General features: G+C 46.6%; 1 protein-coding gene across 2 annotated transcripts in view; it reads right to left on the reverse strand.

Annotated features, from left to right (window-relative positions):
• Positions 1 to 26,717, reverse strand: part of nol4lb (nucleolar protein 4-like b) — a 97,003-nt gene that overhangs the window by 29,911 nt on the left and 40,375 nt on the right. For both annotated transcript variants that reach the window (XM_061257899.1, XM_061257900.1), the window contains exon 5: positions 16,175 to 16,316. In XM_061257899.1, the coding sequence (XP_061113883.1) occupies positions 16,175 to 16,316 (142 nt within the window). The remainder of the gene's footprint in view (positions 1 to 16,174; positions 16,317 to 26,717) is intronic.

Here is a 26,717-nt window from a genome sequence, read left to right on the forward strand (position 1 = left end):
GGAGTACTAAACAGATGTTATTATACACATGTACTTGCATTAATGCACACACACACACACACACACACACACACACACACACACACACACACACACACACACACACACACAGCATTTCAGATTGGGCTTACATACCGTACACCATGAATGTATGGCCTAGTAGTGAAGCATCCTTTACTTTTATCCCAGATATGATTTTTGAGCCATAATCTCGGTTTATTTCTTCTGTAAGAACCCTGTAAAAACCCAGAGGCTAGCCATTAGCGCAGTGGAGAACAATCTGTCATGTCGACTGCACACTGACTCTCTCACTCGTACCTATGTCTGTTACAGTCTCTCTAACACGGCCTGTCTCTCTTACCTAAACGCTGTATCACACACTTACTTTTATACTATGGCTGTCTCTCACATCCAAACACTGTCTCTGTCCGTATTTTAGTTTTATAGTGAGACTTAAAATCTTTTTTGCTCAATAAGACGAAGAATTGGCGATGAGGTAAGACAGTTTGACTCAGTTGAAGATTTGCCAGCAAGCTTGTCAAGCGAGCATTACCTTAAAACAAGCTTTAAGAAATTCATTTTTTTACGGTGCATTTCCTCGGTCTGTCTCTTATATCCAAACACTGCCTCTTTCAGCGAGTTTAGTCAACAGGGTAACCCTCATGGACAGAGGGGTTTAGTCAACAGGGTAACCCTCATGGACAGAGGGGTTTAGTCAACAGGGTAACCCTCGTGGACAGAGGGGTTTAGTCAACAGGGTAACCCTCAAGAACAGAGGGGTTTAGTCAACAGGGTAACCCCCGTGGACAGAGGGGTTTAGTCAACAGGGTAACCCTCATGGACAGAGGGGTTTAGTCAACAGGGTAACCCTCATGGACAGAGGGGTTTAGTCAACAGGGTAACCCTCGTGGACAGAGGGGTGTAGTCAACAGGGTAACCCTCATGGACAGAGGGCTTTAGTCAACAGGGTAACCCTCGTGGACAGAGGGGTTTAGTCAACAGGGTAACCCTCATGGACAGAGGGGTTTAGTCAACAGGGTAACCCTCATGGACAGAGGGGTTTAGTCAACAGGGTAACCCTCATGGACAGAGGGGTTTAGTCAACAGGGTAACCCTCGTGGACAGAGGGGTTTAGTCAACAGGGTAACCCTCATGGACAGAGGGGTTTAGTCAACAGGGTAACCCTCATGGACAGAGGGGTTTAGTCAACAGGGTAACCCTCATGGACAGAGGGGTTTAGTCAACAGGGTAACCCTCGTGGACAGAGGGGTTTAGTCAACAGGGTAACCCTCATGGACAGAGGGGTTTAGTCAACAGGGTAACCCTCGTGGACAGAGGGGTTTAGTCAACAGGGTAACCCTCATGGACAGAGGGGTTTAGTCAACAGGGTAACCCTCATGGACAGAGGGGTTTAGTCAACAGGGTAACCCTCATGGACAGAGGGCTTTAGTCAACAGGGTAACCCTCGTGGACAGAGGGGTTTAGTCAACAGGGTAACCCTTATGGACAGAGGGGTTTAGTCAACAGGGTAACCCTAGTGGACAGAGGGGTTTAGTCAGCACTTGTGTTAATAAGTAGAAGGCTGACTTCTCATCGCTCTTGTTTAGGCCGTGGTAAAAGAACGGGCCTAAACTGCTGAGTAGGTACTGAGATAGGTACTGGAGAGAAGAATTCTGTCACACTCTGAGGCACTGTCAGTGTCTCTCCCACACCGTCTCACTCTCTCCCACACGCTCCTGGCTGTACCGCTGTCTCCCTACGGGTGGCGCTGACGCAGAGCCGAGTGGCCGCGGCTCCAGCCTTGAGAGGTGAAAGACAATGCCGAGGAGGAGGAGAGGAGATGGGCACGCTCCCACACCCACACTGTCTCCGCACAAAGGGCCAGACTGCAGAGGGAGAGAGAGCCGGTCCATTCAGCGCCCACACACGACCTCGGACCGCTCCGCTCACAATGCCCGCTCCACACTCCGCTCCTCCGTCTCCCAGCCCTCCCGCAGATATCTCACTGCCTTCCGCAACCTCACACAAAGGACAGAAGCAGTTTAGGGAGGGGTGTGCTGGTAGCTAGCTTTCTCCTCCATTTTGTGCACTCACCGGCCCTCTAAAGCACCCCGTCAGCTTCCTGTCAGACGAGGCAAACGGGCGTGTCGCAGACTGGTGTCACAAGAGCAGCGCGGTTGTGTCGATCTTTGACAGGCCTCCCGCAACCCCCCTCTCTCGGTACAATGCTCATGTGTGACAACACCTTTATGATAGTGCCGTTCTATCACAACGGTGCGTTTATGATAGCGCCGTTTTATCACAACGGTGCTTATTACTCCACTGTGTTGCAGCGAATTTCAGATTCAGCTCTGCTGCTCATTACTGAGGCTGTGAATAAGAGCTCTGGCGGTAAGTGTACTGTAATGCTGAGATAGGGCCCGGCCCGCCCCGTGTGTACAGGGGCTCCTCTGTAATGCGAGGATTCACTGCCAGGGACGGGCCAGTCCAGAGAGAACAAGAGCGGGAGAGGAGTGGAGGAAGAGCAGAGGGAGGAGGGAGGGGGACAGTCTCTATGTGCCACAGGAGAGCCAGCGAACGCAGCCTCTCATAACTAACAGCACAGACTATTCTATTGAGAAATGCAAAATGCTAAGATAAGACATTTTCTTAGGGCAAGCCAATGATAATGATGATGTTTATTACTTCTTTATTTTTTTTCCAAGTGGATTTTTATTTTCACTGATACATGAATATACATTTGTTCATCATTTTGTGCCCCTATACTCACTCAAATGCACATGCATGGCTTTATTAAGCCATTCAGACACAATGCGTACTCTCATACCCAGTACATACACACACATACACATACATGACACACATTCTCACATCCAGTGCATACACACACATTCACACACATGAAACACACTCTCACATCCAGTACATACACACACATTCACGTACATGAAAGACACTCACATCTAGTACATACACACATATACACGTACATGAAACAAACTTACACCCAGTACATACACACACATTCACATACACACTCTCACATCCAGCACATACACACACATAGATCAAGCACACACACACAATCATGCAGGGGTAAAAAACAACAACAACAACAAAATAAATGACATTGGTTGCAGTTGGTTTATACTGCGGCCTACAATTGAATTCATGCAATCAATGAATTGTGATCCTTTATTCCATTTTACGCACAGTATGCCTTTCTATTTCCCCAGGTGTTCAGCTTCCTTATTAGCACCAGTGATACTGTTAGCCTGGTCAAATACATCCAGTACATTATTGGGATTTTAAAGTAAGACTGAAACAAAAAAAAAAAATACTCAATACATTACACTATCTACATAATATGTACATTATCTTTATGTCAATTCCAAGCAACATAAACAATATATATATAGTTACTCTTGCTAGATCACCTTTAACAATTAAATTGTCATTATGTTTTGTGATATAGCCTAGATGTTATATTAAATGAAATCCACTACAATGAAAGCGTGTGTGCATAAATCATGCTTATCTATGAAAAACTAAGATGAAACAAGGTTTTCATGTTGCAGATTAATGATAGTAATTGTTTTGAACAGACACGCTCAATTACTTTCTGTCTTTATCTTCTTATATTCAAAGAAACCATATAGGCTAAATGACCAAGCAAATACAGATGATGAAGGACTAGAAACATTAATCAAGAATCGTATTTCCCTGGTTTAGTCACAGGTTATGAAATATACAGCCTGCGTCATTCCTCTTTTACTAAAAGTAAAAAAAGTTAAATATGACCCAAACCGAACAGCTCAGTCGTGGTCAGTCAGTGGGACCCCTCTGCCACGCTGCCCTGGGTGCCTGGCCCCCGTGTTTTCCCCACTGTCTGCCACGCTCAACATGAGTTCACAGAAAGTGCAGGAACGTCTCAAAAAAGATTTGTCACTGGTGAAGAGTAGTAACTGTAGACGGGAGAGTGAAACGGGCCGGCTAACGGTGAACCCTCGGGGTCCTGACATTAACAACATCAGCACTATCATCATATCAAGTTCATTCTCAACGTCGCTAAGGTTAGCAGCAAGGTCAAATTTCATTAGAAATTTGTAATGAAACCTACAGTGGCTCATTTGGGGAGGTCGCTTTGTGCGCTCGGAACCTAACCCCCTGTTTCCCATAGACCAACCCTATCTTTTTACACTTTATATTTGCGCAGTGTTTTTTTTTTTTAATGTGACCAGTGTGGAAGTGGAAGCAGCACAATTAAAGGAGTTGTCCTGGGATACGGGCCTGCTCCTTCCCACACAGAGACACAGGGGGGTGACAGAGATAGAGACACAGGGGGGTGACAGAGAGAGAGACACAGGAGGGTGACAGAGAGAGAGAGACACAGGAGGGTGACAGAGAGAGAGAGACACAGGAGGGTGACAGAGAGAGAGACACACAGGAGGGTGACAGAGAGAGAGAGACACAGGAGGGTGACAGAGAGAGACACAGGAGGGTGACAGAGAGAGAGACACAGGAGGGTAACAGAGAGAGACACAGGAGGGTGACAGAGAGAGACACAGGAGGGTGACAGAGAGAGACACAGGTCTCAGTCTGTGTGGAGCGTTGTGTGGCTTTGTCACTGCTGATCTGTGTGCTGGGCTCACAGTGGGGCTGGGCCCTGATGGATTGGGTGAGGGGGGGGGGGGGGGGGCTGCTGGTTATCAATACCAGGGCAGGGGGAGGAGGAGTCAAGAGCCAGCCGTGATTTGGTCAAGGCCCGCACAAAGACTCCACTCCCAGCTTCCTGGATACCGACGAGGCTTGTGTTTTAGTGGATTACAGGATGGTTCAGTCTTTAGGCAGAAGATATTCCAGTATCTCGGGTATATGGGTCTAATAGCTCAGATACAAAGCAAATTATCTGCAATTTTCTCTACGACGGAGCCGTTTCTGGTCAAAATGCATTAGCATGCAAATACGAGGTGAGAGAGGCAGCCGCTCCAGCTGCGATTCCTGGGTGAGGGATTCTCATGGCTGGCGGATACTGAGAGAGTGCAGAGACAGGCCACTCCTGAGAGAGACAGTGGCCACAGGGAGCTGGGCCCATACAGACCCATTATTTTGGGTCTCTCTGGCTCATTAACACCATCAGACGTTACAAGGACACTAACCGCCTACACCTCCCACCGCACATCGCAGATTATAAACACTTTACTGCCTGCTATAAAAAATCATAGACGGCAATTTTAAGGCTGTAAATTTATATTTTCTGAGAGAAACCCCAGTTTCGTGAGGGAAAAATGGCATTAAATACAGGCTGAAGTTATAGCGCAAAGCAGCCGACGTTGGAACGGGTGGCTGGTGTTTTTAGCAGCGTCTTCTAGGATGAAGTGACAATGGCTTCAGAACAGCGCTGTGTGTGTGAGTGTGACCTTTGTTCTCTCTTTTTGTGAAACGCTGTCTCTTGCACAAGATGGAGGCCGTACCAGCCAGTGGGAGCAGACTGCCACCCTGCGTGCCCCTCCCCACCTCCCTCAGCTTTTCTCAGCCTCCCTATGCCTCCCTCTGCCTCTCTCTGCCTCTCTCTGCCTCTCTCTGCCTCCCTCTGCCTCCCTCTGCCTCTCTCTGCCTCTCTCTGCCTCCCTCTGCCTCCCTCTGCCTCTCTCAGCCTCCCTATGCCTCCCTCTGCCTCTCTCTGCCTCTCTCTGCCTCCCTCTGCCTCTCTCTGCCTCTCTCTGCCTCCCTCAGCACTGTGCACACGCCACGTTCCCCAGCCCAAGGACTCCTTTTCACTCTTATTCAAACACGCTTGGGTCCCCACACAAAGACCCACACACACACAGACACACACACACACACACAGACATACACAGACATACATACACACACACACACACACACACACACACAGACAGACACACACACACACACACACACACACAGACATACACACACACACACACACAGACATACACACACACACACACACACACACACAGACATACACACACACACACACACAGACATACACACACACACACACACACACACACACACACACACACACACAGACATACACACACACACACACACACAGACATACACACACACACACACACACACAGACATACACACACACACACACACATACACACACACACACATACATACACACACACACACACACACACACACACACACACACACATACATACACACACACACACACACATACATACATACACACACACACACACACACATACATACACACATACATACAGACAGACAGACATACACTCACACACACACACACACATACATACACACACACACACACACACATACATACAGACAGACAGACATACACACACACACACACACAGACATACATACAGACAGACAGACACACTCACACACACACACACACACACACACACACAGACATACACACACACACACATACACAGACAGACATACAGACACACACACACACACACACAGACAGACAGACATACAGACACACGCACACACACACACACACACACACACACACACACATACAGACCCACGCACAGGCGCGGGCACGCACACACAGACAGACACACACACACACACACACACATACAGACCCACGCACAGGCGCGGGCACGCACACACAGACAGACAGACACACACACACACACACACACACACACATACAGACCCACGCACAGGCGCGGGCACGCACACACACACAGACATACAGACACACTCTGTCACACCCTTCCCCCAACCCCCCACAAGTCAGGTTGACGGGGCACTACCACTGCTGTTTATGAGGGCTTTGTTTTGAGTGCACACAGCGCAGTGGCTTCTCCACCATTTCTGCAGAGTGGCTCGTCCTTGTGTCAGAGAGCTGCAGACTCCCCTTTTCCTCATCCCTGAACTTCCTCACGGGCTTGTCCCTGAACCCTGTCACCCAACGCACCCAACACTCATACGTCTCCCGGAGCTGAAGCCCTGCCGATCAATCTCTGCACCGAGCCTTCCTGCTTCCCCCTTATCACATTTATACACTACAGAGACAAGATGAGGATACAAAACAGTACAGATCCTCATTTTCTATATTTAATTTAAAAACCTACTTGGAAATGTTTCTTATTCCAAGATTTTCATTTTTAATCGCATTTCCCTGTATCAGTTATGCTACACAAGGATCTGAATTTGATTTGATTTGATTTAGAGTGAGGGCTGGGCACTTGACAAAACGCACAGATTCTTGTGTACGCTAAAAGGGAAAAGATGACAAGTTTGTATGGGGAGAAAACACGAAGGCCTGTGTGCTGGGCTGTTCGGTGTAGCGGGCTGCCCAGAGAACAGAGGTGTGGGGAGGTGTCTTCCTGCCCGCTGACGGGGCAGAGGCTACAGGTACTGAGTCGGGCCTCTCTTGCGTCGGGAACCTTCAAAGTGATTTGCGAGTATACCGGTACACTTCGCATTTCACCCCCAGGGTCGGACAGACCTACGGCACGCAGGACGGACAGACGGACAGTCAGAGGAGACTTTGGGCGGCCCTCGTCAGGCTGGGGCAGCGTGACCCTGGAGCGATGCTCTGAAAACGCTGAGACCCCCACTTCCCTCTTCATCATCTCAATTGGGCGATATTTCCAAGGCCGGGCGCGATATAAAAAGGTGAAATGAGGGTTAGAGAATGGGGAAAAGAGAGCGCACCATGGATGTGAATATAAAATGAAATGGGAATGTGCCAGGGACGGAACACCCTACACGGTAATAAAATATCGGGGCTGGGGTAAGAGACATATCATTTACCACAGCATCATTTCAACTGCACTAACAACTTTTCTCATCCGAGTATGCAACCATGTTACGGCTAGAAATGCAATGCAGACAAAAGCCAGCATCCTCTATATGGATTATCAGAGGAATGGACTGACAGCCACAAATCTCCTGAACGCCTATGCCAACATTACAATAATATTTAGGACAGGCTCAGCAGTTCGTTTGTTTAAGAGCGTGAATATATTTAATATCACTATATATTGGGCGTTTGTGTGCAAGTCACGTGATGCTATTTATTTGACGGACTGTCAGGACTGTGCACCCCTGCCAATAGCATTTTGAGACTTTGCAGCCCCAAATCGAAGTGTAAAACCGCACTGCAATTACTGCTGCTATCTGGCTGTGGGACTGGAGTCATGGGCTAGAGCAGGAGGAAGCTTTATCTGATCTCATTTCCTTCCAGTGAAAGCCCACTCTCTGTATGGGGGGGGTGATGGGGGTGGATGTTAGTGGCAATGCAGGGCTATTATTAAGGCAGACCAAGGCCTGCTAGTGTTACACAGAGAAGAGAGGCAGTATGCAGTGTTAGAGGAGAGAGGCAGTATGCAGTGTTAGAGGAGAGAGGCAGTATGCAGTGTTAGAGGTGAGAGGCAGTATGCGGTGTTAGAGGAGAGAGGCAGTATGCAGTGTTAGAGGTGAGAGGCAGTATGCAGTGTTAGAGAGAGGCAGTACACAGTGTTAGAGGAGAGAGGCAGTATGCAGTGTTAGAGGAGAGAGGCAGTATGCAGTGTTAGAGGAGAGAGGCAGTATGCAGTGTTAAAGAAGAGAGGCAGTATGCAGTGTTAGAGGAGAGAGGCAGTATGCAGAAACAGCCTAATTACACCAGTGTGTAAGATTGGCAGGATTGCGATGGGGTTGAAAACGGTTCATACTTCGATATTATAAGAAGTTTAATTGGGCTTGTGTTGTGCCGTGTGCGACAGGTATGTGTGAACACGAGTGCTTTCTGGTCCACATCCCCAGAACCTGCTGGGGAATTCTGCCATATTTATGAGAACGGGTAGGACAGTTTAAAGTTTTTATAGAAGCTTTTATAGAACATTCTAGTAATTATGTGACCGGAGGCCTTGTCGCCGGCACCGGCAGTGCTAACCGTTGGCTCTCAGGTTGATGGGACCTGATCTCCCTTCCCTCTGGTGGCCCAGGATAAATGATTCCTGTCCCTTGCAAACAAACGAAGGCCGACAGCATTAGAGCACACTGTATTTCAGTCAAAGCCTGAACCTGTGTGACTGAAACCTTTTAGCCCGGCCGTTCAAGGTGATCCAGTGCTTACGAGCCACCTTTAAAAATTTGAAGCGCACACATGAGCACAGACGTGCCCCTTTTTTACAACCCCTTATCTTATCGCCACAGCCCAATTGGGAGTTTCATTCCCCCCCAGTAAAAAAAACGCTGATACCCATGGGTACAAGTTTCAGGGCATTTTGGAGATTTATGGAGCAACCTTTACACCCTCTCTGAAACAGCCCCCTCCTCCTGCCCATAAAACAACAGAAGATAGCTGGGGATAGCTGGGAAGGTCTCTAAAAAAGCACACCTCATCCTGCAGACGGGGAACAGACCTTGGGCGGGATTGAGAGAATTGCTAAACACTTCTCCGACAGTGCTGTAGAAAGAGGACAGAGGTAATGCCTGAAACCTTTTATCCCCTGTGCTCTCCCCAGCAGAAAGGCTACTACAGTTAGCGGTGGTAGTCACTCAAGACTGCGGTCTCATTAGGCAATGCTGCAGACAGCAGTCTGATCAAGCCTCTGCTATCTAATTGCAGCTTCACAGCAAAACACACACCAATGATAAACATGCCAACAGGCGTTAAGTCACAGCTGGTGATCATTTCTGTAAACAAAACAAATTGTTACCTATCTCTCTCACAACTGAGCTTTCGCTTGTAATTATTAATTTAGCCCCCTTATTATTTTTGTGAGCGGTGGAGTGTGGGGGGGGGCGGGGGCGCATTTAATTATTAACAAGCTTCTGGCCCCGTCTCAGTGGAAAGCCGTCTTCAACAGCGCAAATTAGGACACAACAAGTAGGCAGCACTGAATCCACCCCCACCCACCGACACCGCCCCCGCCACACACACACACACACACACACGCACACACACACACACACACACACACACACACACACACACACACACACTCTCTCTCTGTCATGCACACAAACACACACACTGAATCACACACTCTCACACACACACACACACATGCACACTCTCTGTCATGAACAAACACACACACTGAAACACACTCTCACATTCACACACGCACACACACACACACACACACACACACACACACTGAATCACACACTCTCACATTCACACACGCACACACACACACTGAATCACACACTCTCACATTCACACACGCACACGCACACACTGAATCACACACTCACATTCACATTCACACTCACACACACACACACACACACACACACACTCTCTCTGTCATGCACACAAACACACACACTGAATCACACACTCTCACATTCACACACGCACACACACACATGCACACTCTCTGTCATGAACACACACACTGAAACACTCTCACATTCATACACACACACACTCTCACATTCACACTCACACACACACACACACACTCTCACATTCGCACTCACACACACACACACACGCACACACTGAATCACACACTCACATTCACACTCACACACACACATGCACAAACACACACACAATCACACAGATGCATGCAGACACTGAATCACACACTCTCACATTAACACACACACACACACACACACATTCATTCACACACCCACACACACTGAATCACACATCTCCCATTCACACACACACACACACACACACACACACACACACACCCTCTCTGGCTGCAGGCTGCAGGGGTGGGGGGTGGGGGAAGGCGTAAGAGCTGCGTGCTCTCTTATGATTTATCTGAAGAGGCCTTCAGATTTTATCTTCCCCCGTGTAGTCTCTCTCAGCGGCTCCGGCCCCGCAGTCGCACAGATGAACTTGGCAAACACACTCATAATCAAACACAACACACACTGTGAAATGTCATATGTTAATGGCCCTGCATTTTTAATAGTATTTCCATTAGGTTATCGCACGATTATCACAATTACTTTTTTTTTCTCTCCTTCTCCCATTTATTTCCTCGAATAACCCAATCCTGGCCGTCCCCACACAAATGTCAGGCTCAGAACCGCCTCCACAAACAGCCAAAACCCTCCATCCAATTTCACTGTCACACTGTTTACTGCCACTGGCGGGGTGACAATGAGACATGATCGGCCAGCTTTAATCTAATGCCGTTTATTTCTTTAATTTCAATATTTGTTTAATCACGTCGACAGATGGAAGTGTTGTGCAGCAGTAGGTCTGAGGGGGTCTATGGCTATAAGCATTAACCCATTCACTCTGCCTTCTGTTCCAAGGCAAAGGGCATCTGAAATCCATGTTACAACAACAAAGGCAGAATGCACCCACCCACAGGATGTGAGGGGTACCCATGTGACCAAGTAGGCCGTTTCCTTTATCGTGCACTATCAGGAAAGGGGGTAGAGTAGGTGGGCTGTTTTTGCTTTCCAAGGTACGTTCCCTCACTGGGTCATATTTGTGCCTTATAATACTAATCTAGAAGGGTAAAGGGTAAGAGGGGTGTACTTTGAGCTATGGTACCCCTATAGGTACCGTTTCTGACGGTGTGTAAGAAACGCTATGGAATCCCTTCCCTCTCTGCCATAGCAGGGTGCCATCACAGGAACAGACTGGATCTCGCTCCGGGCTCTCTCCCTGTGTCTGCATCAAAAGCCATGACATTATTCTACACACTGTTAAGTCATGTCTCATTTCTATAGCCATATCTACCACAGACGCTTATTTCAGCGCCCTTAACCCACAACAATAATGGAATAAAGCACTGTTTCAGAGCCATGATTACCATGCAAGTTTTTCATTACATCCAGCAGAAATCTTGTATCACTGATTGCTGGTATTTATCAATAATTATGTCTACAATCTAGAAAACAGACACGCGACATAAGACAAGCTCATTTTATGGATACTTAGGAATTCATGACAGTGAATATAGCCCCAAAACATGAATTGAAATAAGCTCTACACCAGTGGTCTCCAACCCTGGTCCTGGAGAGCTACTGGGTCTGCTGGTTTTCGTTCTTACCCTGCAATTAACTATAATCAACTGCTCTAATTCAATTAATTAACTCACCTCACCCAGTTACCTGGGTCTCAACAGGTGCTGATTTTAAGGTGAAAACAAAAACCAGCAGACCCAGTAGCCCTCCAGGACCAGGGTTGGAGACCCCTTGCTCTACACATTTCCCTGGGCTGTTCTGCACCGCCCCCACTATTGACGACTGAAAACAGAGGAGAACGATCCCAGCAGCCGGATTCCTCTCAGTGTAACCGCAGCCTAACCGCTCACCGTCCGCCCAGCCCCAGCTCCCTCATTCATCTGTGAGGTATTCCTTCCACAACACACACGCTCTCAGCGCCGGTGTGCGCTAGCCCGCCGCACGCAGAGAGCGGACCCAGTTTAATCGGTCATCGGACCCGAGGCCCGGGGACGGGACAGGGCCCGGGTACAGCCCAGAGCGCCGCGTCGCGCTCGCTGTTAAATAACGCAGCCGGCGCTATTCTTATCCTTTTATTTTGTGTCACAGTTGACCTCGATCGCTCGGCTCCGGAGGGACGCGGATCAAAGTCAGGCCGTCATTCTCTCTGGCCTACTTTCCGTGACTTTTAACACGGCGGGGCCGTATGTGCCACCGGGCCACCGCCGCGAGCGCTAGCGCTGAGTTAGCATTCAATTTGTGACTGGGGAGGGGGGGGGGGGGGGGGGGAGCATTCGAGTAAACACGTCAATCCCGTCCGCGTCTGTGATGTTCTCAGCTTCCACCCAGCGCATTTCAAAAGCAAACATCTCTCTCGATTTGCAAAAAAGAGATAAATAAGTAAGGCCACTAGCCTTTCCCGCGGAGCGCTGCAGGAGGCCTGACGGGCGCGTAACGCCGCTTCGGGCCCCTCTGTCCCCACCGCGTCATTAGCTAAAGGGGCGGAGGGATACGGAGCCCTGTGCTGCGGGGGGAGCCCCTCCGCGGGGAAACTAAAAGAGCCGCCATGTCACCCGCCAAGCATCCGCGGGAAATAAGCTTGTCGCGGCCAGGTCATTACCCCATCTATCCACTTGATTGTGATGTCTCTCCCCACACAAAAACGACAGCTTCCTCAATCACCGGACTCGGGAAGTCAGCAGGGGAAAATGGCGGAGAGAGAGAGAGAGAGAGGACGTGCGTATAAAACCGTCAAGTCAAGTGCGGAGTAATCAGCCCAGATAACATCCGTGATTGCCCGGCCTTGCGCCTTGCGCCTCTCTCTCCCTCTCCCTCTCCCTCACTCGCACTTGCTCTCTCCCTCTCCCTCTCTCTCACTCGCACTTGCTCTCTCCCTCTCCCTCTCTCTCTCTCCCTCACTCTCTCCCTCTCCCTCGCACTCCCTCTCTCTCTCCCTCTCTCTCTCTCTCACTCTCTCTCCCTCTCTCTCACTCGCTCTCCCTCACTCTCTCCCTCTCTCTCTCCCTCGCACTTGCTCTCCCTCTCCCTCTCTCTCTCCCTCTCTCACTCTCTCTCCCTCGCACTCCCTCTCTCTCTCACTCTCTCCCTCTCTCTCTCTCTTTCTCTCTCTCCCTCTCTCTCCCTCGCACTCCCTATGTCCCTCTCTCTCTCTCTATCTCTCTCTCTCACTCTCACTCTCACTCTCTCTCCCTCTCCCTCTCTCCCTCTCCCTCACTCCCTCTCTCTCTCCCTCTCTCGCTCTCCCTCTCCCTCTCTCTCTCTCACTCGCTCTCCCTCTCTCACCATGGCCTGTAGTCACACTCGGCCGATGACCCTCACAGTCAGCTCAGGATGTGGAACTGAGCCGCACAGTCAGGTGTGGCCAGCGACAGCACACACTCCTTGAGCAGGTGTGGCCAGTTCCCTCTTTGTGCTTAAACAAACAAGGGGCATGCCTTCAAACTGTCCCTATGCGACGGGTAAGCACCACCGCTTAGAGCAAAGGGAACAGGTAGAGTCATTTAGAGAGGAGTCCAAAATCATCCATTACTTGTCAGAACTGGATCCATCATAGTTTCACCTTTGAGTTGGCTAACATCGGTTTTACTCATTCATTTATTTTTTAATGAAAATGTTATTATTGACATTTGTTTCCTCTCAGTTGACTATTGACAGTCTGGGTAAGGAATCAATTGTACTAATATTGGAGATGAATAAAATGTTTACTGGTTCCATCTCAGGGTCTCAGGTCTAGTTCACATATGGATTTAGGGAAGGGAAGTTTGTCCTTAATTCTATGATTACTCTATAATGGTAAAACAATTCTGTAAATCTAAACTTATCAAACATATCATATAGTGAATTTTCATTCTAAGACATTAATGCTGTAGAAATTGCTAACTATATATTAGACAAGATTTTTCTTTCTCTTTTTTTCTTGCAATTTTAACCAATGAAAAGATCATTTGCTAGCTACAAGGTCAAAAGATCACAAACTAGCAATATGGCTATCGCCTAGTGCCAGTGAGAATTGCTATCAAACAAAATGCCTTAATTTGTTCACTGCAGCCTTTGGAAGTTAATTCACATCAACACCGTTAGCTATTACAATGATGAATTGTCTGCAGTTGTGCTAGCAAGCTGATTAGTGAAAGGTTAAAATGATTAGCTGATAACATTTTACTGGGAAAATGTTAAGGACAACATCTGCCTTACTGCTTTTAAATTAGATCCATCAGTCAGATTTTTGTCTGTTCAGTGTTTAAAAGCAGGAGGCAAATACAAACTAAAATGCAATGCACTGTCTACCAGTGCTATGACCATCAACATGGTGGATGTTTTTTGTGCAAAATTAGGGGAAATGTACAATTACAAGAAATTGTACGTACATATAGCAATTTAATAATTTAGCTTCATTACTGGAACAGGGAGAAGCACGATTCACTGATTCTGTTCACTACCCCCAGCTGAACTACCTTAATTGCAGTTATCCAAGTTCTGCATTTAAGAAACAACACAACAAAGAACCTATTGTCCATCCGTGGTTTTCTCTACCCTTGACAGGTAATGTTTAGCATTTCTATTCCAAGAAACAGAAAATAAGACGAAATGAGTCATCGCTAGTGTTTCAATTTGAATGCATTATTTTCAGGTGTGCGTGTTCTGCCTGGTCTGTGTGGCTGTGGACCGGCACTGATCACTCCTATTGGGGTTCTTCACAGATTCAGTGTGAGCGCGGAGGCAGGAGTCACGCAGGACAGCTCCCTGCACGCTCCCTACAGAAAAGGCAGGGGGGCTGGGTCACATCCACAGAACGAGCAGGCGCCAGGAAGCTAATGTTACAGAGTGCCCTGCTTCCCTACTTCCCAGTCAGACCCATCGCTGGGTGGTGCAAAAGCCCTGGCTTCTTTGCTAAAACTCGTTGCTGGAATTATGGCACCATACCTAGGCCTGTTTATTTTCTCCACCCTGCCCGGATCGTCTCCTACCCTCTACCACCTCCTCTCCGCTCCCCTCCCCTCCCTTCCCCCACAACACTCTACCCGTTCCTCAGGCCCAGGAGGAGAGAGGCAGCGGGGTGAAGCTGCTTGATCTGAATCGATTCCAACATCTCCCCTCGCCCCACTATGGCCTTTCCACTCTGCTCACATCAGCACACACCGAGCCCACTCTCTCACACAGCGCGCGGTTACACGCGTGTACCTGGGCGTGTGTGCATACCCGCGCGCGCGTGTGTGTGTGTGTGTGCATGTGTGTGTGTGTGTGTGCGTGTGTGTGTGTGCGTACCAGCGTGTGAGTGCATACACGTGTGCGTGTGTGTGTGTGTGCGTGCGTGTGTACCAGCGTGTGAGTGCATACACATGTGCGTGTGTGTGTGTGTGTGTGTGCGCATACATGTACGTACCAGCGTGTGAGTGCATACACGTGTGTGTGTGTGTGTGTATATGTATGTGTGTGTGTGTATATGTATGTGTGAGTGCATACACGTGTGTGTGTATATGTATGTGTGTGTGCATACACGCGTGCGCATGTGTGTGTCTGCATACATGTACGTACCAGCGTGTGAGTGCATACACGTGTGTGTGTGTGTGTGTGTGTATATGTGTGTGTGTGTATGTATGTGTGTGTGTGTGTGTGTGTGTGTATATGTATGTGTGTGTGTGTGTGTGTATGTATGTGTGTGTGTGTGCATGTGTGTGTGTATATGTACGCGTGTGTGCACTGCGTGAACGCGCGGAGCCAGCGCACAGCCTGGCCGTGGGCAGCCTTACCGTCCTCCTCTTTGTGCGCGTTCTGCGGGCTGTGCATCCTCTCTCCGTGGCTGGGGCTCTGGTCGGACGTGGGGCCGTGATCAGCTGATATCCATGTGGGGTCGCTCATATCAAAATCCTCGCTGCTCACTGAACTCTCATCCTAGAGGCGGGGACAGACAGGGGGCGGAAAGTGAGGTCAGTGGGCGAGGGACAGCGGGAGAGAACAGGAGAGGCCGGGGTTGGGCCTGTGGTGTTCGCTTGTGGTCAGGAGCTCTTAAGGCCGAGTGTCCGGTTGCAGAATCGGACGCTCGCTAAGAGATTATTAAAAAGAGATGCCCTGGCCCTTATGTGCACTCCAACAGATACTGGACAGAGCACAGAGGGGAAAATGCATCTGAGACCAACAGGAAATATAACCGAAAGACTGGCATAAGACACTCAGTCATCGTTCCAACAAGTGCTTGGCTGGGATATTATGGCATTTCCCATAAAAAAGGATGGTAAGGATTAGTAAGGAAGTTGAGCACCATTAAATACCACAGTTACAGTAAATACCTTTTGCGTAAAATAGGCTTAAAGTCAATTACAGTTGTGGTTAGCATTTAATTGTCTTTACCTCGATTCAGACAAGTTTCCCCTTAAGTCCCCAGGGTATTACACATGGGATTTGATCAGGATTAGCGTGTTTGCCCAAACCGCCACTGCACCGGTAAAGGTTCGGAGGCAGCTGCACTTACACTATTTTCAGGCTTGAAAAGGGACGATGAGTCATAAATTGTAAGAAAGTGAACATGAGCCACAGGGTTCTCTCTTAGGGCGGACTCAAAAAACGCAGCAGAATTGGATAATAGGACTGTTAACAGTAATGCACCAGGGAGCTCAAATGAACAATGGAGTACAGTGCGGCTATCACTGTCTGACAGTAGCTTTGGCTGGTGTTCTGCTCGTGGTGCCAATACTGCAAGCCAAAGTCTAATTTTACTGGATGATAGGCTAAATCTGACCATTTTTCTTACTGTGATAAAACAGTCAGCTACTTAACTTTTCAGCCAAACTTTTTATTTTTCATTTTCTACCCCTTATAATGCTTGTGCGTGTTAAACTTAAGGCGGTCAAAAATGATTCTCATTGCACCAAGCTAGCTTGCAAATGATGAATAAATCTGTCAAAAAAAAAAAATTGGCAGGTAATAAGTCTCCAAGATATTGTGATATCTTTAGAATGCATCTGTGTTTGCGAGGAATCCCAGCAAGAGGCTCCGCACGAGTCAGCAGTGCCTGAATGGAGCCACAGGACATCGGGATTTCATCTGAAGACTGCAGGACCTAGTCGAAATACAGATCGTACTGACACCGAAGGAGCTTATAGAGGCATTACTCTTCATTATTTATTGATTTCATAATTTCATATTCATTTCACTTCTGTTTATTTCTCTGTGAGGTTTGGTTTTGCGCTCCTGACAAAAGCGGGAAGGTTGGATACTGCTGACTGTGAGTAATGAGGTCTGCAGAGCTAGCCTGGCTCAGACAAAGCAGGCTGTCTGTGCGTTTATTTATTTCATTTCTCCCACCCACCTTTCTAAATGGTGACAACACAGTTAGTCTAACAGCTACAGTCATCTTAGCATATAATGAGAGAAGGGTTGGGGGGTATTAGAGCTACTCAACTTCTAAATACTGAACTACCGATGCAAAGGCACGGTGCAGCTAATGCACAAAACTGCTTTGTAAAGAAAACAGTTTATTTTTCTAAAGAACCAGATGTGTAACCTGTGAGGAAGTCGGGGATGAACACCAAGAGAAGAAAGGAGGATTTCTGAGATTCAGACTGAAAGCCGAGGGGAATGTTGTAAAACCACATTATGCCACAAAACAGAGGATTTTTCCTCCTCAGCCGCACATCTGAAGTGTGAATGGTTAAAGATTAGCTGAGGTAGGGCCTCAGTATGCTCAAAGTGAGGCCTTGTTGACTTACAGACCCGTATTGAAACCTTGAAGGCTGAAAGCACTCAAAAGAACTGAACAATGGCGAAATCATCCACTGATGAAATGTGCTGGCAAACAGAAAAGACAGATAGCTGGATGGAAAATGAAACTTTGAATGGCGTATAGAATGTAGGCTACCAAATGTGCTGAAAAAACAAGAATACAAGGCTCACTTTGAGCAAAAATTATTACAGAAAGTACACAGGGAAGCTCTATTTTAAATGGAAGTGTAGAAGCCAGAACAGAACAGGCACTGTTCAGGGACACTGACGTTGATAGATCCTGTATTAAAACTGTTTCTCCACCTAGTGGTAAGAATAAGTTAATGGCATCTGCATGGGGGAGCCCCTGACTCACTCACTCACACACTCAGTGAGTAAGATATCAACTGAGCAACACCACGCACTTCTAGAGCCGCTAAATCACTGCCATAATGTTCAGATGCATCCAACAAAACAACCTTAGACCTACACAACCTGCATTAAAAAAACCCTGGCTCATGCTCCGCAGTCTAGCAACATCTCAGTTTGGTGTGAAATTCATCTGCGGTTACTCTGCATATTTCACATGCCGTTTTCGTTTCGGAGAGAGACATAGAGCAGCCGGGCTCGCTCTCTCCGGGGCTAGTGGAAGGCCAAATGAAATAAAATGCCACATGTATACAGTGCGGTAATTGAATCAGCTGCAGGTGATTTATGGCATCGCCAGAATTAAAAGCTACTTAGGGACCGGGCTGCAGACTGGCAGTGCAACCTCCGGCCCTGGCCCCGGCGCTAAGTGGCGTTTCGGCCCTCTCCTGCCCCGAGCGACAGCCCTGCTGGCAGAGCGGGGCCCTGATCCGCTACCTGCCACTCACCGCCCCCCCCCCGCCCCCCCGCCCCCCCCGCCCCCGCCCGGCACGTCCTCCAATTGGTTAAATTGTCTTGCCTGGAAATTGGTCTATGCATTATTAATGCGGCTCCACACACTCTCCGCCGTGTGTATGCTCAGGAATGGCTCCCTGAAGCAGCGCCATCAAAAGTTTAAGACCAGAGTTAGTGAATGGATCGTCTACATCAAAAAAAAGGGCATTTCCTGCCCAGGCAACGCAGAAGACCCAGGGAAAGTAAGAGCCTGAGGTGACAGGGGTGACAGATACGATGGCAGAGGGTTAGAACTGGCAACCTTCCAGCAGGAAGGCTCGGGGGTATAGGGTGGTCAAGCAGCCAGTCACAAACCGACATCCAGCCAAAGAACGCGGACACATAGCAACAAAACAACATGCATTTACCACCATGACCTGTCAGTCACGTCTTTGTACTCCTGTTAGCAAGCTACAGCTACAATTGGTTGTGTTTCGAGGGTTTATTCAATCCTCTTGGCTCTGATACAAACAGTAGTGCATTATCGATGGGTGTACAACACTCTGTTTATATACACAGCGAGCCTGTCATTACTGGACAGCTATAGTGAAAAATGTGAGTCGCCAAAATACATGTAATCTTGGCACAATACTAACTTTATAATATGTAATTTAAAAAGACCCACATTTAATCTGCCATTCCTTTTCAGTTACAATCATAAAATCTATCTCAGAAAAAAAAATAACCCTCGGAACAATACAAGATATCTGCAACAGTATCACTCTGTCTCAATCCACTTCACCCTTACAGCTCAATCCCACTACCCTTTTATTAGTTTTTTATTGTTTATTAATGATCTCTCTAATGTATTCTTCTCATCTATATGCAGATGGTGGCACTAACCTCTCCTGAAAATTGTCATCTGTGTCATCTGTGAGGGTGGAGTCTAACATCTTATTTTCAGTTACAAAATAAAACGCAGCTTTCTTTCCTCTGTAAAGAAGATGTAGAGTAACATCTAATACGGGCTAATCAGAACCATCTGTAGCAAGTTTGGTAAAATCGATGTGATGAAGTGACCGTCCATGTTAATTCAGTGAAATGCTGGAAGCAGAGGCCTGAGTGCCTTTTGTCTCCAGGCAGACACGTGGGGGAAGGAGCACAAAGAGCAGGCCCTTTAAAGACCGACGCTGGCGGTTATGAAGCCACAGCCAGCGTTCATATCGCAGTGTGAAGATAAGCTGTTCTGGGGCAGTGCAGTATCTGCCCTTTGTTTCACCCAAACCCTTTGCAGCTTAAAGTGGATCGTTTATTTGCCTTAATTACCCATAATGACCGTGTTTTACTTGCAAGTAGTTTGGACAGTACTTGGTGGGACATTCAAATCTGTAAACATGAAATGGCCTTTTGTTCAACAGCCAAGTAAAAGCACTTCTCTCTTTGTTTCCATTCTAATTTTTCTTTTTTAAGCACCCTACTGGCCTTGAAACTCTCACATAGAAACCGAAACCATCAACAGTTCACGGTCACTGACTGCCATTTTCACACTGTGAGCTGCCATTGGCGTTGCACTGCTTTGTTATTGGCAAAACATTTTGTCATGGACATAAACTGCACTGTAACCTACAGTTGCAACTGCTAGCATAGATCTAGCTAGTTAACAATCTAATACAGCCTAAAATGCTAGCAAGTTATTTCACTTGGAAATACCATTAAATAGGTAATTCCTGTGATGGATTGCTAAGCTGCAATTTACAAAAGCAACCATTACAAGTAAGTTAGTTGTTTATAAGTAGCTATTATTGTCATAAAATCCAATTTGTTTTAATCCAATTAAGTTCACTAGTCAGGAAATGTGCTATTCCAATAAAAATATAATAATAATTTTAAAAAAAGCATGACACCTGCCTAATACAACATTCTATAATGATAATGCAACAGGGAAAGTAGAAAAGACAAGCAGCACCATTACATCCACCCATCAGTATGAACACACAAATCCCTCTGCATTAAAAGTGTGCTGGCATGTCACAGCACTGTAATCACTGCTTTAGAGATGCAGCAGCTGTTAAGAAAAGCTGCCTTGGCCATCTCAGATAAAATCTTTCTAGAAATTGAAATCTGTGCAAGCAATGATTGCTGCACATAATGGCAATTTGACCTACCTGGTCATTCTGCACAACTATCTGTTTTCCCTTGCTGAGTTACAGGATACATCTCAAAACAATCACCTGTAGCATGTTCGAAAGTGATCTAAAACTCTTTTTCTTTTTTTTTGCTAGTTTGACATTGTAAAATGTCAGTATGTTTGTTTCCATGCTAAACAAAAAAAAGATGGGCAAGAGTGGGGGCATGTAGGCATACAGAAACAGTTACTGTACTGTCAAATGTTAAGTACTCTTGATGCGCTGTTATACAAAACAATAATAACCTGTCATCTTCGACTATCTAAAGATGTTAACTGCCACACAAAAATGGAAGATAAAAAAACCACTGCATACTCAAGTGAGCGATCTTTATTATTCATTTTTTTTATCATTACGAACATGGCTTGACATCACAGCAGACTTGGGTTGCAAAACAACCACTCTGATCGGGTGCAAAGCTGAAAACAAGCAGGAGCTGAGTGGGCTCAATGTTACTGGCCATACCGATGTTTCATTCTCCTGGTGGTCAAGGAGGTCCAGCCTGACTTCTTGAATAATTCACAGACGCATAAGTGGTTTGGCATTTGGATAAACCTAAGTGCTCCATAACGCAATGCTTCTATGTAAATGACATAGCGTAAACATAGTCGAGGGCTAAATGTTTGGACTAGTGGAAAGAAAGCTTGTAAGAGACTGTATATGCCCAATTCAATTTGTAGTTTGTCCTGTGCAAGGAACCTTGGTGTGGTGATGGACAGCAGACTGTCCCTCTCCGAGAACATTGCGGCGGTGACCCGGTCATGCAGGTTCTTCCTATACAACATACAGAGAATCCGCCCCTTTCTCACCCCCTACTCGACCCAGCTCCTGGTCCACTGCACTACTGCACCGCCTGGACTACTGCAATTCCCTCTTGGCTGGCCTCCCAGCGTCCGCCATCAGACCCCTCCAACTCATCCAGAATGCAGCAGCTCGTCTGGTCTTCAACCTTCCCAAATACTCACATGTCACCCCCCTGCTTACTTCCCTCCACTGGCTGCCTGTCATGGCTCGCATCAAATTCAAAACATTGGTGCTAGCCTTCAAAGAAGTTAAGGGGTCTTCCCCAGCTTACATACAAAAAATCATCAGACCCTACACCCCTGCCAGACCTCTTCGACAGCCTCCACAGGCCGCTTGGCACCTCCCCCTCTCCGAAATTCCACCTCACGCTCACGACTACTGTCTGTTCTGGCTCTACGGTGGTGGAACGAACTCCCCGTTGAGGTCAGAACTGTAGAATCTTTTCCCACCTTCAAGCGCAAACTGAAGACGCACCTCTTCAAGCAGCACCTCTCCCCGTCCCTCCCTACCTCCCTGTGAACCTCAATTGTTGTCTTTCTGTGATTTACTTTTCTGTGTATCAGTATTTTTAGTTTGGCTAGGTAAGCAGTGTTTGGCTAGTTAAGGGGTTTGGTCATACTTTTGCTTTGTTTGTTTGTTTAAAAAAAAAAGAAAAAAAAAAAGTCTTTGTTGTACAGGTAGTAGTTGAAATTGTACTTCCCTCTAGGGTCTTTCAGCGCACTTATCCCTGGTTATGGGTATGCACTTTGTTGTACGTCACTCTGGATAAGAGCAAATGCCATTAATGTAATGTATGTAATGTCCATGTATTTCTTAATCATTTCAAATGGTTTTTGCCATGGAAATATCCATGTCCATACAAAGGCAGTATTCGGAGACATCACCAACAATGTAAAGTAGTTTTGAGTTGAAAATCTATCTTTTTGGACTTTTCAAATGCATACCTAAAACTGTAGGTCTTTAAAAGCTGCATGTAGACCCGCTACTATTTTGATGTGTCATGTCTTCACCTGTTTATGTTAGTTTAAGGAGTTAGGTTTAGTCTATATACTTTATTTGTGGTAGATCAGTTTGGCGTTAAGTGATTCTGCTTTTGTTTGTTGTCTGGGCTCACCCTGAAGTCTTATGGTTTCACTTTTGTGGAATCCTTTTGTAAATAAATCTCTCTAGTGCATTGCTAATCCAGCCTACCAAATCACATTTATGTCACTCCCATTTACCCGGGGGTTGTAACATTTATATCATTTGAATATTATATTATATTACATTACAAAAGGGCCCAGGGTAGAGCTATGAGGAACACCTTTGGATTTTCATAGTGAGCAAAATCCAAGTGCACCGAGTAACTTTGTTGTGTCAATTGTTTATAGTCACTGGAAAAATATAAAGATGCTCAGAGAGGGAGGGTTTCCCACAGGCTCCTCCAGATATTTGTTCTTCCTGCTGCAGAGGTTTTTCCTTACTTGCTGGATTTTTGTGGGTTCAACCCAGAGTTTGCTTTTGGGTTTTGGTGGCCTTAAACAAGAGATCACAGACCAGGAAGCCAATCACTACAGGCATATAAACAAAAATACTGTACAATCAAAATGTCCATAACAAAATCTAAACTTGATATCTGTGGCTCATGGGTGGTTATGGGCCTACACAACTATATAGGGTGCTTATGTCACTAGCCGGTTGTAGTTCAAGAGCAATCTTGCCGTTCCTAATTTTTCCTGTTTCTCTAAAGCAACTTTGTGACAGTGCCTTGTGGCTAATTAGCAAAAGAGGCAACGTTTGCAGCCTCCAATGTTTTGATGGGTGCTGAATGTCCACACAGTGGTACAATGGTGAGCATACTGTTTGCAGTTTACTGAAGCCTCTTGCTTTTGTAGTAAAAGCGATCGAAGTGATCTAAAGGTAAGTGTACCTATAAAGCCCATGAACTCAACTTTTGGATTTGTAGCAATAATAATAATAATAATAATAATAATAATAATAATAATAAATTGTATGAATGTGGGGACCCTCCCTAAGCCTTAGGGTGCATGAAAAGTCAAGAGGGTAAACAAAAATAGCGAGTACATACAAAGCAACAGATACAGTACACAGGATAGTAATACAGCAAGGAGTACAGAACAAAATATAGACATAAAACAAACACATTAGCAGTGGAGTTGAGGGTAACTTATGATGAAGAGATGGGTCTTGGGATTTAAAATGTCTATATTCTCTGCTGCCCTGATGATTACAGGAAGAGCATTCCACAGGGTGGAAGCAGACAGAGAAAGCTCTGCCACCAGATTTTCACACGCGGGTCCTGGGGATGATGAGTGCCAGTATGGCTGTGGGAACCCGAGATCCATGAAAAGGAACATGTTGTTTATTGAGTTATTTATCGTCTATGTTTTAATTTATGCAATAATATGATTAGCTTTAAATTCTGATGGTACATACCGCAAATGAAATTGTAGAATACATTATAATATAATTCACAAAATGAAGAAAGGGTTACACAAGGAGTGTAACTACGTTTGATGGTTTTAAGATTGTGTGATGGACTTGGATGAGAAAAAAAAGCAATAATCTTTAATTGTTTGAGTCTGAAAAATACAAAATAATTTCTGTTTTAATAAATGCCTATTACATCTGATACATCTTATAGTCATAGCTATACAACCTGAAAAATCACATAAAGGAGCATATATACACACTATACACGAGACAGACCTCAGTACCTTCGAGTACTGTTTTCGGTATCTTCTCTGCGCGTCACTTTACACATAACTGTGTTCTCGTTTAGCGGTTGTGGTTGGGTTTTGTACAAAAGATATTTTACAATGCAATCCCCCCTTTTGGGTCACAGTGTAGCATCCTGGGCATTTCAAACACTGCTGCTCGTGCACCCTCCCCCCTCCTCAGAGATGCTCCATGGACACTGTCACTTCAGCAGTGCTAAATTTTACATTCGCTATAAATAGGTGAACGTAGGCCTGTTTATTCGTTGTCATGGAAACTGATCAGGAACAGTAAGTTTGAATCATTTTGAGCCATAATCTCAAGGAAATGAAAAATAAGAAAGAACCACTTTATCACTTTAATGTGTATATATATATATGTTTAGATGAATAGGCCTAATATACTAAACGTATACCCACATATTACGGTTTACAATTCAACTAAAACACAGTATTCCATACTACACTGATTTTCTACACTGATTGAACAGAACTGTGTTGATCTCACTAAATCATACTGCCGGCATTTAAAGGAATTAAATAAAAAAATGTTAGTCAACTGCTACTGAAGCTTCCATTGGTGTTGCAGATAGCAAAATCAGAAGATATTCCTACAGTGACTATTATTTAAATTTGAATCATGTGAATTTCACTTCATTCTAGATTACCCTTCACAATGAGCAAGCATTGCCTCTTTACACTATCTAGATTTAAGATCAGATATGAATAATTTAACACAACTGGTACAAAATGAAAGTGAGAGGGAGGCAGAACATTACAGAACCCCTAAAGACCATTTCCTGGCTCAGAAGTACAGTATTTGATAGACACTCAAGGTAAAAGCTAGGGACAGGTGCCCGTCTTCCAGTTCCTCATGGCCCTTAGAAGCTACAAATGTCTGTCTCTGTTTGTCACAGGTTTCCCCCCCTCCTTTTCCCTTCGAATCAATTGAAAGTTGGGAGAGCACCAAGCGAAGTGTATCATTTCTTCCCGGCGAGGCGCGGGTTATGGATGAGAGTGGCGTTTGTTTGGCGGAGGCGCAGCGTGAATCCACACACCGTGGTGCTGCTGGGATTAACATGGTGCAGACTGCAAGCCTCCACTGCAGAGTATTGATTGCACGGAAAACCAACCATGAGGAGAGGGGAAACGCTCGCTCCCTCACACACCGATACATACGCCATCATACGCGCAACGCCGTCACGTCTGGAAACGCCGCGAAACCGCGTGTATCAACTGAGCTAGACATCGTGAATTAAACCAGGGCTACGACACTCCTTCAGCGGCAGAGACGGATGGATGGACGGACAGACTGATATCAATACCTATTACGAGACCGTGTGAGCGACACGGCTGTACGTATACACGTATGCGATATACACATCAGCAATCCGTTACATAAAGGTGGACAATGATCAATTATTCCAGCTGACCTTTCGTATGCCCTCATTGATTACCCTCACAGCACTAGCTATTCCCGTGGCTGTTCTGTTAGAGGGGCGATGTTGTTATTACGGGCACAGCTGACCGGGGGAGCGTCACGCAGCAGGAAGCAGCCCTCGAAACAGCGCCTCCGTGCTTTATTGCTATTCCGCGCGGCGCGTTCTCGTAACCGAGAGCAGGAGGCGAGAAAGAGGACGGAGGACGGGGCGTGGGAGCTACGCGGAGCTACGCGGAGCTACGCTGTCTCAGCCGAGCCGGAGCCGGAGCCGGACAGCGTGACACGGAGCGCTCCGCCCGAGCCAGCCTCCGACATCTCGCCGCACGCCGAGCATCAGAACCACGCAGACAAAGGAGGAACGGGAATCCATAATCCACGTGCCCCCCAGAGCCTATTAATTACACGTCTGAATGTAGAGCCCTGCCCCGGTTACTAAACCGCCACACGGAAGGAGCGAAGACGCGGAGAGGCGATTAGCCGCTCGTCTTGTTTGTTCTTAATCAGGGTCCTCTGCCCCTCTTCCCTGGCACATCACTTCACGAGAGTTAACATTTACAGACAATCTATGACTTGCATGCATGAACGG

The sequence above is a fragment of the Conger conger genome, chromosome 10, assembly GCF_963514075.1.
Source record: "Conger conger chromosome 10, fConCon1.1, whole genome shotgun sequence".
In the NCBI taxonomy this organism is placed as follows: domain Eukaryota; kingdom Metazoa; phylum Chordata; class Actinopteri; order Anguilliformes; family Congridae; genus Conger; species Conger conger.